A 12,202-nucleotide genomic window follows, 5' to 3' on the forward strand; every position below is an offset into this window, starting at 1 on the left:
CAGCCGGTTGCCTGGTTACTCTGTGGACCATGCTTCATAAAGCCACTTTGTCACTGAGGAACTTTTCCTGGTGTTCCTTTATTTTCAAGTTGGTTCCTCATATAGTACTAGGTTGTAATAGAATTTCTTAAAGCTTCATAGCCTTGAACTCTGGCTTCAATTTAAACAAGATGCATGACTTGTATGATTAAGTGACTTCTCTGCATTAGAGGAAATGCAGCAGAGGCTCAGGGTTCGAGCTTTTCTCTTCCACGCTGAGCGGTGTGACCATAGGCAAGCCACTTTGCTCCTCTCTGGTGCATTTGTGTGGTGTGTATGGGATTTAAGGATTAGTTCAATCATGTATGCAAAACCCAGCAAACAGAAATTGACCTTTGCGTATTAATTCCATTCCTTGACCATGAGATAAACATGAGTCCACATTTAGTTTTTCTTTCAATGTCTCTGAGTGTGATCAGTCCTGAAATTTGGGGTTTGAGTACCTTGGCTTAAAACCACATAATGGGTCATGAAAGAAAGACAAAATATAGGGTAATAACCAGTTTGGTGATGGGCAAAGCACTATCCAGCAACACGCATACATTTACATCTGTCTAGAGGCTAGGTCTCTGCATCCAGGGCATTTAATTATGTGACTGAAATTGCTGGGACTGTTTTCCCCAAAACTACAGTTGGTTTATAAATTTTGGCACCTGGAACTGTTCCACAGCAGTCTATTGTTCCTGTTCACCATGGAAGAGGCCCTGGGGGCGGGGCTTGGCTTTTCTTCTCTGGATTGCCCACAGTTTTCTTTGGTTACACCACTAATATTGTGCCTAGTGCCCTAGTGCTGGGGAAAATGTTTAAGGGGGAAAAAAAGTAAAGAAAGTAGATAGAATATAGAAAAAAGTTTGTTTTGTTTTGTTTTTCTTCTTAAAGAATGAGGGCCAGGTGTGGAGGTGCACACCCATAATCTCAATGGCTTGGGAGGCTGAGGCAGGAGGATTGCAAGCTCAAAGCCAACCTCAGTAACTTAGTGAGACACTGCCTCAAAATAAAAAAGGACTGGGGATGTGGCTTAATGGTTAAGCACCCTTGGGATCAATCCCCAGGACTGAAAAAAAAGATAGAGAGAGAAATGAGGAAGGGAAGCAACGTGGGAAGACATCTGAAAGGTTTTGAAAACTCTTCTTTAAGTTCTTTATATCTGTGAAGAAGCACGTACATGCCCTAGTGTCCTTAATGTCACTGCAATGACTCATACTTTGTACACAGATGAGACCTGATTGGTGAGATGGAAGAAAAGCTTAAAGTCCAGGCTGCTAAACACCAGGTAGAATCAGAATTCAACAATTAATTTCCCCTTTTCTGTTTCTGAGATCCTGTGATTTCACATGAAACATTAATGGTTAAAAATAAAACACAAAATGTTTACCATCCTCCCAGATCCTTTTAGTAGATTATGTTTTATGTTAATATCTCCATAGCCTAGCCCAGTACCCAGCACAAAATAGATGCTCAATAAAACAAGGAAAGAGTAACTGAGTGAACAGCAGCAACAACAAAAAGATTGATCTAGATATTAGCAAATGCTGTTGAACTGCCATTTGGAGAACAACGTCATCCTTCCTAAGGATACAGGGATGGATGCCTTGCAAAGACAACAGGAGAAAGCATCACCCTACTTCTGTGTCTTCTTTGTCCTGGTCTCTCCTTTTTTACACCATCTGAACAAATGTACCCAGCATCCCTGATTGTGGAAAATTCTCAGAAATCAACACTAAAAATGAACCAAACAGTGTGACTAAAATTCAAAGTGGCTACTGGTGGCAGGAAAGGCCAATGTACAAATGCAAACTTTAACCTAACAGCTTCCTGTTTAGAGAGAGATGCCACCAGCCTCCAACAGTGAGCGCTGGCTACACACTTCCCTTGGGTCCTGGTACTTTCAGATGGTTTTCTTCTCTAAGGAAAATCCTGAGTTGCCTGCTATTATTTCTAGTTGATTCCTTGCCATTCAGGTGCTATGTGGAAGATTCCCCCTGGGCTCCTCAGAGGGCTCCTTCTGGATCTGGCTTTTGCTGCTGCCACTGCTCCTGGGATCCCATGTTACGACCTCCAACCCCTCACATACACACTCCATCAGGACAGGATGGACGATCGTTTTCTTTGTTTTATGACCAACATCTGGCTCATGGCAGGCCATCAGGAAATATTTTTGCCCTGATGAAGGACAGTGGATCTGACTATATTACCCGAGTCTTATGAGGCTGCAGATTGCTCACATATAAACTAAGGATTAAAGAAGCTTTCTTATTTTTTTTTGCATAAATTGTTGGATCCAAGAGTATTTAATGTGGTCCCTTCAAATATCAATATAGGAATTTTACTTGATTGCTTCCAATTATTAAAAGAAAAATATAAATCACTTTATCCAAACCATGTGCCCGTCTTCTTGGCCTATTTATCTGATTCCATTTGCTGCAGTGTTCCTCCAGCAGACAGCTCAATGATGCTCTTCAAAGGGAAGTTCAGAATTGATGCAGCCTGGGCTTCTCATAGGACAGGAGGAGTCAGGTCCCCAGAGCCAGCCCAGAGGATTGGCCCAATGATAGGCAGGAATCACCCACTCCTAGTAATCTCAGTCCCAAGTGGAAAAGTTCCCACCCATGTCAGCAGTGGAGACTTCCTCCTGACCTAAGAAAATCTTGCAGGGGTCTGACATCTTGCACTTCTTCCATCAGAGGTGTTCTGTGTCCGCTGTTCAGATGGCTTGCTCTTTGTCTCTGTCTCTGTCTCCTTCTCTCACTTGAAGTCCTTTGCTTATTCTCTCCCCTCTTTCCAAGAGATTCCCTACAATCCATCCTAACTGGGCCCCCTCCTGTGCAGCCTCCATGTCTTGCTTCCATGTCAAATCTCCCACGAGGCCTTTCCTGCCACCAGTAGCCTGCATTTCTGGTGCAAGCAAGACCTTCTCCCATGGCCACTCATAATGACCCCCACATAATTCCCATTTGATTGGCTGTGCTCCTGCTAGACCATGAGCTAGTGCACCAACCAACACATCCCTAGCTAGAGCAGGCCCTCAGTGCAGATCTGGGAATGAATGGATGTGCTAATGGCAGAATGTGTAATGGTAGCTGGCAGTGTAGGGCCCATAGTCTAGCCTTTCAGGCTGCCTGCTGGGCCTTCCGCAGCAAGGAAGACTGGATTTCTCGACCCGCGGCATCTGTCCAAGTCTCCAACAGAAGCTTGGGATATATCCCATCCTGGACGACGTTACCTGAGAGCAGGGCTCTGTGTTTTACCTCTGTGCTCCCATCTGGAACAGGCTGAAATTCCTCAATCTTGTGAATTCTAGGCATACACTAACAAGAGGCTTTTCTCTTTCCACCTCCCCACAGGTTCAAAGCACCCTACCTGCTTCCAACCTGCCACCAAGGTTTGCATTCTGCTCCAACATGACCTCAGGCTCATACCTGCTTCTCTGTGTTTATTTGGCTCATGAACAAGAAATTCTGAATAATCTCATTATCAGTGAATTTTATTTCTAACTAGTTTGGGGAAACTTAACAAATCATACAAACAACCAAAAATATTATGCTGAGAATGAAGACATACTAGACCATTATGTTGGCAGGCGTTTTGTTTATAATTTTTATAATCAATAATAGAATGTCCCTGCTTTACATTATACATATATATATATATATATATATATTATGCATATATATTAGGTATCTATACTTCAATAGAAAGAGACATAAAAAAGCCTTTTCAAATGAGGCACAACACACAACACTCGACATTCTTATTTACAATATAGAGATGTACTTTCTACACAAGTATAAGATGCACAGAGGCCAGAGGGGGTTTACAAAGACAGCAGGACACCTCTATAAAAAAGAGGTGCCCCATGCAGCTGGACGCTTATTGCCATTAGTTCTCACGGTGTCCAGACAGCATGTGGAAGTTAAAAATGGCATCTGGCTATTGGAAAAGACAATGGTCATCAGATTCATCCTGGCTCCAATAACTGCTGGCTACACAGTCTTTCGAGTGACCAGGGAATGACGGAAACAGGACATGAAATGCACTCCTCCAAGGAGCCAGACTCCTCATATGGCCAGAGAGAAGGTGCTACAAACCTCCAATCTGTGCTGAGCATGAGCACTTGTCTGGGTCAGGAGACACCCTGTCATGGGCTGCATGACCAGGAAATGCTTGTCTCCTGGGTTTTAGAACAAAAGCATGGTTGCTCGTGAGCAGCCAGAGTCTATGCCAGCACCAGCACGGGAACTCAGGAAAATCCCCAGGGGGTTAACAAACACAAGTTTCACAGGATATAATGAAAATTCATAAAGATCCTAAGTTTGCTGTGTGGAATTCTGTCTTTGCAAAACATTTGACCCTGTCTGGCCCACCACTTCTGTTTTTAAGAAATGCAGAATGCCTCTCTCCTGCAAGTTGCCTTTCTGAACTCTTTTCCCAGGGTCTGCATTTGGTTTAACTTGGGAGGATCTACAATGCCTACACGAAACCAGGTCCACTTAGCATCTCTGACCTGGAGCCACAGCCCAGGTGCTTGGACCAGAGGAGTCTCTGCATTGTGCAGAACTACGAGCTTTCGTCTCCTGAGGTGGTCTCCATGTCTCCTGTCTCTACTCTCCTGGCTCATTCGTTCCTTCTACATGACTGAATGATTCATGGACCTTGCCTTAGCCCATAGGGTGCACTCAGTCTTTGGGACCATATTAACCCTCCTGGTTATTTTCAAAAGTTCCCTGTAAGTCACTTACCAATGACAGTTTAAGTGGAGTCTTCAGTCTGGCTTTTGTTCTCCAGCCTGACCTTACTTTGGCCCCTGTCATTTATCAGTGTTGACCTTCCTAGCCCTTTATTTTCCTAAGGCAAGAAGTCATTTCAACTGAAAGTTATCCAGCACCCTTCCGAGAGCTCCCCTGAGGTTTTTATCCAGCACTCCTCCATTTGGACGTCTTTCTCCTTCAGGGAGAGGAGAAACAGCCGGCCATGTTAATGGTCTTATTTTTTTTTGCAACTGTATCCAGTGCTGACTCAGCATTTCTTTGGAAGTGTTTCAGCGGGAGCTTCGCAGGCATGCATCTAGCTCAAGTGCCCCCTCCTGCAGCTAGAATCTCGCTCAGTTTTCCCTCCCCCCAGAGATTGAAGCAATCACAAAAATAAATTTTGGATCAGGCTATGCATAGAGAGTTCGAGGAAGTAGGTGGAGTAACTTTCCTATGGTTATTTTTGTTTGTAACAAACTTGTATTTACTAAGAGCATCACCTCTGCTCCTTCTTACATTGTCACTCCACCTACTGCTGTCACAGAACATAATGGGGTTGTGCCACACATTCTTTGCCCCTTGTTTGGAGAACATGAAGAAAGAACAAGAGTGCAGGTATCACATTTTGTTTAAATAAGTGGCACATTGGAATCTAGTAAGGGTTCTATTTACACAAATATGTTGCACTTCTGCACAGAGGTTAACCTGAGTTCTGAAATGCTTGTGTGCACTTAATTTAATCAAAATGATAAAGCTATGAGCTAGTAACATGTTAGACAGTTCAACTGGAGCAACCTGTCTGCGAGCCGTGAGGGTGAAGAAGGGGGGCTCTCTCCTACTCCAAGCGTTTTTTCTTTATTTTCCCCTATTTTTCCTAGAAAGCATCTTAAAAGAGACTCCATGTGGCTAGACAAATTCAAGCAAAGATTGTTGTCTTTTACACTCTGTGTTCCCAGATCTCTAAACAGAAGCACCACTAGGGTTCAGTTCTACCCAGCCCCATCCCCACACCTCTCCTGCTACTCCATCCTGGCATGGCAGAGGGGGCATGTGCCCCAGCAAAAGCACTCAGTTCACCTTAACACTTCTGGAGGGCTACCCCAGGCCTGCTCCCTCACAGCCACTACTTGAAATAGTTGAGTCCTGCCACCAAGAAAAACTTCTCTAGGAAAAGTTCCGAATCTAGCACCGCGATGTGAGCGGCTCGGCCGATCAGGGTGTTGGCAGTGTTGGGCAGGGCGTGGAACACGTTGTGCCTGATTAAAGTGCAGTCCTTGGCTTCAATCAGAGGGCCCAAAAGGTTGTTGATCATTTCCGCATAAACTGGCCCTGGAAGAAGGAAAGAAACAGATGAAGCCGGTGGAGAAGTTGGCAGTGGAATCTACAGGGCACTGACTGTGTGCGCCTGGGTCAGGATCTTATTGCTGCTCTAAAAGTTTGTGAAATAAATATGAAATAATAGCAAAGGATGAGAAGAGAGCTCCAGGCAGTGCTCTGTGGGCCCGTGAACCAAAATCAGCAGAAGTGGGAGGGGTTTTCAGTGGATGGCTGTCCTCTCTACAGGGACAGGAAAGGAGCTACACCAAGGAGGACCCTCAGAGACTCAAACTCCATTCCTGGAGACACATCCCAACAGAGGCTGGAAGCAGGTCACACCTCATACAAGCCATCTGGCATTGCGCCGTCTATCCTGATGCTGAGGGCCTGGGAGAAGAGGGCGATGCAGGGGCTCCGGATGGTTGGTGGTTGGGGCTTGTCTTATCTTGATAATTGGAAGTCAGAATCATCTGTGTTTGTGTCTAAAACATCACTCAGTGCAGCTTTGCATCAGTCGGTGCGACCCACAGTGCTATCCAGTGATGATGACCATTGAGCACATTTGCACACCTGTCCACAACACACACCTAGCCCTGTTCTCCTGACTGCGATGCTGTTCATGACCACTTTTATATGATGCAATGCACCCTTTGGGGTAATCCCGAGTGCTAAGATGCCTTAATTTTGACACACAAGAGAGGCAATGCCCAGAGGCTTAGACATGGCCTCCAGGTCTAGTGTGGCACCTCAGGGTGTGCACTGAGAGGGACCATCTTACACTGAGTCTAACAGCCACCAGCCCCACTCCAGAAACTCCCCTGACCCTGTCCTCCATCTCTCCCCCATGTGAAAGTTCAGACTATTTTCAGCAAGGGACACCATTTGGAGTTCTGCTTTCTCAGTCTGGGAAGGGCAGTGGACCCTTCACACATAAAAAAACATTGTTTATTTCCTCCTCCCATCACCTTCTTTGGATTTTTGGAGGAACTTCAAAGTAGGAGATGTTGAAATGTAAATTAAAAATAACTAGGGATTTCGTTGTGAAATCTCTGTCCTCATCTTATCTTGACCTGAAAAATATTAGGGGTTAAAATAAACGGTATAATCCTTTGCAAGATGCCATTACTGTTTTAGAACAGTAGGCATTACGGTAGTTAATGAAAGGCTGTCAAAGTACCATGTCATATACTTTAGTGAGTAAAGTGTTCCTTTCAGAGAGAAAGTGGAAGTCAATCAAAACTTATCATGAAGGAATGTTTAAGAAAACCACACTTCACTGGCCAGCTAAATAATTCTGTGCCCTTTAAAATGATGTCTATGAATACCAGGGAGTAACAAAAAGAATCCATGCAGGTTTTGATAGATGAAAATGAAAGTGCATTATCATTACATCAATATCGTAATTTGATTAAACTGTACAAGCAGTGAAGGCCTGAGGTCGATTTAAAAAACAGAAAAAAAGTCACTCAAAATGTAGTGGTTATCAACCAGATAATTTTCTGCTCAGATAGTAACACCTGAGGAATTCCTTGGGAACTTTTGAAACATACACAGCAGGCCATTCATGACTCTTTCTCCAGGGAAGCACTGGACTGACTTCTGGGAGAGGTGTGAATCGTCTATACGGCAGTTTAGCCAATGAGTTGAGTGGTGACACAAAGATACTGCCAAAGCTGGGAAGCATTTTATTTCAGAACTTTTGAAAAATAGAAATAGTTGTACTTCAAAAAAAGCAACGACATCAACAACTGAACATGAATTAAATTCTACGTAAAATCGTGTGCTAATTTTTAATTTGCCAATTAAGCTTCATTTATTTGATGCTTACTTAAAAGCATAACAGAAAATGTGAACTTAGGTAGAGTGTTTAAGACGTCTATTAGCATCCTTTGAGGATATGGAATTCTGTCAACCTCAATGAACTACTTCCAAGTGGAGCGTAGAGACGTCAAGGTTCGTCTTAGTCGTGGTACCTTTGTGCCAGCTACAGAACTCCCTGCTCTCACCCTCCGGAGACCTCGGCCTTCTCATCTGTAAATCTGGAGCGAGGATACCCTCAGCAAAGGCCATTGTGAAGCCTGCATGAGCTGAACCATGGACAGGGGTGTGCAGCATATGGTGACCAAGGGTGCAGCTTGCTACTCAAGCCAGGGTGGACATTCCCAGTGCACCTAAGGCCTCCCAGGCACACCACGTCATGACCACTCAGCTTAACTCTGTAGCAAGAAGGCAGCCATGCACAGCTCATAAATGAACGGTGTGGCTGTTCCAACAAACTGTATTTACAAACTGGGAACCGGGTCAGGTTTGGCACAGTGTGAGGACTTGGGGAGCCCTCCTCATGGCTTTACCAGGTTTCAGGTGTCCCCAGAGCTGCTTCTCTATGGTAGGGAGCTCTGAAAGTAGGCAGGAAAACTTAGCAAGTGCCCTCATGAGAACAAGTCCAGAGATTTCTGCCCATGACTGTGTTTGATCAAGTCTGCACTGGGAATAGGACACAGGCAGTGAGTACAAAGGTGTCCCATGGGCAATTAGAAAAAATAAGAGAGGAAAAAAGTATGTGCGAGAAAAGTAGCAATACCTGAAAGTTTAGATTGAAAAATTATTATCAAATACCTTTAATACTTAATCGCAGAGGTAGGAGAGTGAGATAGATAGTAACATACACTGAATGTACAACTTTGAAGACAACTTGGCAGACATCTTAAAGAGATTTAGCTCGTTAATGTCTTTTCCTCAATGACACCAGGACTGGGAGTCCACCCTAATGCCGTATTTAGATGTGTAACAAACACACACAGAGGCTTTTGCCACACTGCACTTTCTAATAAATTTTTTAATTCTTCTGGAACCTATATGACCAACCTATATGTCCAAAGATGAGGAAATTGTTAATTATAATATATTCATAGATAAAGCCAATTATGAAAATGTGCTTATATGTGTGGTATTGTTAATACAGAAAAATGAAGAGGACATCACGTTAAACTGAGTCATGATGCAAAATTTTGACTTTTAATATGACAAACATACAAAATGAGACTTTCAGAAATACATGAAATGTGAGTCATGGCACAGGTACCATTAGATATGATCCTGATTTGTTGAAATAGATTCCATTTCTCCAAATGTTCTATAAATGAACATTTTTCAAAAAGACAGCATCATTTGGTGATGTGCCTCAAGTTACATTCAGGTGCATATATCACACATGAAAAAAACAATGTTATTTTGCACGTCAAATTGCATTTCAAATATTTGTCATCAAAATTCCTGTTGGTTATCCTAGGTCCCAGTAGAAATGTTCACTGACTGATTTACATTTAGTGCCAAATCTTGGGACCTTTGGCAGACAATTTTTTTAAATGTCATACAATAAGACAAAAATATCACTTACTTGAAAATAAAAACAATCCAAATGTCTGACATAGAATAAACCATATCGAAGGAAACCAGAAAGCCAGCCCATCCCCTCTCCTGGTGGCCTGCAAGGCCTTTCCTTTAACATCCAGCCCAAGGGCCACCTCCATGGGTCCTCCCTGATTCTGCCCCGCACCCAAGTCTACTCTGTACCAGTATTCTGTTCCAGGATAAGCCAGAGCCCTGCTGTCCCTGATAAGAATAGTCAACTTTATGAATTTATTTTTGCTTTTTAAATCAGAAAATCCTTAAAGGAATTCAAGGATGCTTACCTGTGTGTCTGTCTTTGAGGGCGGTTTTGCACATCTCAATCCTGGCTGAATGAAATGGCACATAGCGGTCTTGGGGGGAAGCAACCAGCACAACGTTTTTAAAATACTGCAGCCCTGTAACAAGGAGCTGGGTGAGTGCCTGACCCAGGTAGCTTCCACTTACCCTCCGTTTGCACATATTGTACAGACTTCTCCAGAGGGGACAGATGAGGAGATACAAGGCCCTGGGGTCATTGCATGAGAGCCTTTTTTCTGAGGCTGAACCATGCACAGCCCAGGGCAGAGGCCTCGTAGAACCCTACAGGAAGTTGAGAATGCACTGGGGCTTTTGCCCTTGGAGGGAAGGTGTCTTAGCCACAGAAACTTAGGAGATATATATCAAGCAACAGTAAGAAAAAAGAAGCATGTATGTGACAAGAAAGAAGGAAAGAAAGAAAGAAAGAAAGAAAGAAAGAAAGAAAGAAAGAAAGAAAGAAAGAAAGAGCGAGCCTCTGTAGGGCAGGAGTACTAAGGATTTTGTGAGAACGTCTGAGTTTTCTGCTTCTCCTCCTCTCCATCCACAGCAGCCCTGTGATTTCAGCTCATTATGTCACTTGCTTTAGGGAAATAATCGGCCAACTAAGCCCTCTCCCCAGCCTGCTCTGTTGATCTGTCCTCACGTGGAGACCTAGGTCACCACAGCACATCCTGCAGTTCCCAGAGCCTATCCCGGGGTCCAGGGAGTGTGTGCACAGCCCAGGTCCTGGTCAGCACAGGGCCCTTCTCACCCCAGCTGCTGCTGTGCAGGAGGATGTTGATGGCTCTCAGTATCCCTCCACGAGTGGGTCGCTGAATCACACCCCAGGAGCACACACTGGGCATGGCCACCATCAACGGCTGGAAGATTGGAGGCAGGGAGGATTTGGCTGACCCCTCACCTAACTTCAGGACAGCTCTGTGGGGTCACCTCAGCTCTCCATGGTTGGGACAAGCTGAAACCTCATGGTGACCACACACAGTCCCACTTCTCCTCTGGCCAGTCCTGTCTCCCCCACAGGGATAACAACATTCAGCTTGAAACACTGAGGAAGGAAGGAGGAAAGAAACTTGCCCCGGCTACACATCAGCCTGGGCCTTCTGGATTCACATTCCTGGAGGCGCAGCAGTCCCCACAGGGGTACACAGAGGGTGGAGGACAGGGTACCTGGAGCTGACCCTGGGCAAGGTCAGCTAGCAGGCTAGCATGGGGCAGGCTGACCATCAGTGGCTCTACTCTTTACACAGCCACTCAGCCACCATCAGCCCTATCCTCTGTGGTCATTCCCCTGTGCTGGCAGAGTTTCAATGCCTTTCTGCTTCCTGTGACACAGTGGGTGGAGTTGTAATGTGAGGCCTGTGTGACAGTCCTCTCCCAGGACTCAGTCACCACACATGTGCGGTGTCCTGTCTGCTCTTTTTGTAGGTTGATCTGTACCTGAGTGTGGCTGGCACACAGACCCTGGACCTGTGCACTTACAATACTCAAGGGCTGATGGGAAACAGAAGCTGGCACTTCTGTGTGTTGCAGTGACCCTGCACACTCTGTGGCTCTCCTCTCTCATGTGCCACATGGGAAGGGGAGGGGCAAGGGAAGCTGAGCTCCTGGTAACTATGGCTTCCAGGGTAAAGAGGCTTAGCTCCCTGGATCTCCTCACCATACCCAATTTGGGCCAGCCCCAGTGCATTCTCAACTTTCTGTAGGGTCCTACCAGACCTCTGCCTGGGGCTGTGCATGGTTTAGCCTCAGAACAGAGGCTCTCATGCAATGACACAGCATCAAAGCTAATGTGTATCTCAGGAGGAGGATCCGCAGCTGCTGAGGGAAACACCCACCTGTTTTTTGGCTTAGTTGGTACAGGAAGCATTTGCGTAAATCAGCATTATCCCTGAAGGTCAGCTGCAGAAGTGACCCGGATTTCTTTAATTTCTGCATGAGCCACAAGCCTAGAAGACAAAAACAAAAGAAAACAAAATGTAAAACCAAACAAAGCAAAAAAAAACCAAACAAACAAAAAAAACCCAGTTAACTTAAGAGAAGAAAGCAATAGGCGTATTAGCCAAGAGTTGGGAAGTTACAGAGGCAAATTTGTCTTCTTATAAATTGGCAGCCATAAAATCATCCTGCAGTGCTCGCTTCGGCAGCACACATACTAAAATTGGAACAATACAGAGAAGATTAGCATGGCCCCTGCGCAAGGATGACACTCAAATTCGTGAAGCGTTCCATGTTTTTAAGCCTGCAGGACGCCAAATGTGCAAAATCATAAGAGATCCACACCTAGACACATTATAATGAAGATGCCCAACATACAGAATAAGGAGAGAATTTTAAAAGCTACAAGAGAAAGGAAGCAGATTACATTTAGGGGTAAGCCAATCAGGATAACA

At 44.7% G+C, this 12,202-nt stretch overlaps 1 protein-coding gene and 1 non-coding gene across 2 annotated transcripts in view; one reads left to right on the forward strand and one right to left on the reverse strand.

Moving 5' to 3' along the window:
• Nucleotides 1–2,246: 2,246 nt before the first annotated feature.
• Nucleotides 2,247–12,202, reverse strand: part of Fam135b (family with sequence similarity 135 member B) — a 299,526-nt gene continuing 289,570 nt past the window's right edge. The window contains exons 18-20 of the mRNA XM_015486690.2: nucleotides 11,648–11,758; nucleotides 9,797–9,910; nucleotides 2,247–6,116 (exon numbers count right to left, since the gene is read on the reverse strand). Of these exons, the coding sequence (XP_015342176.1) occupies nucleotides 5,911–6,116; nucleotides 9,797–9,910; nucleotides 11,648–11,758 (431 nt within the window). The 3' untranslated portion in view covers nucleotides 2,247–5,910. The remainder of the gene's footprint in view (nucleotides 6,117–9,796; nucleotides 9,911–11,647; nucleotides 11,759–12,202) is intronic.
• On the forward strand, nucleotides 11,941–12,047 carry LOC125616585. The gene has a single exon (XR_007347325.1). It is a non-coding gene; the product is annotated as a U6 spliceosomal RNA (small nuclear RNA).

This window comes from Marmota marmota, unplaced genomic scaffold (genome assembly GCF_001458135.2).
Source record: "Marmota marmota marmota unplaced genomic scaffold, marMar, whole genome shotgun sequence".
Classification (NCBI taxonomy): Eukaryota; Metazoa; Chordata; class Mammalia; order Rodentia; family Sciuridae; genus Marmota; species Marmota marmota.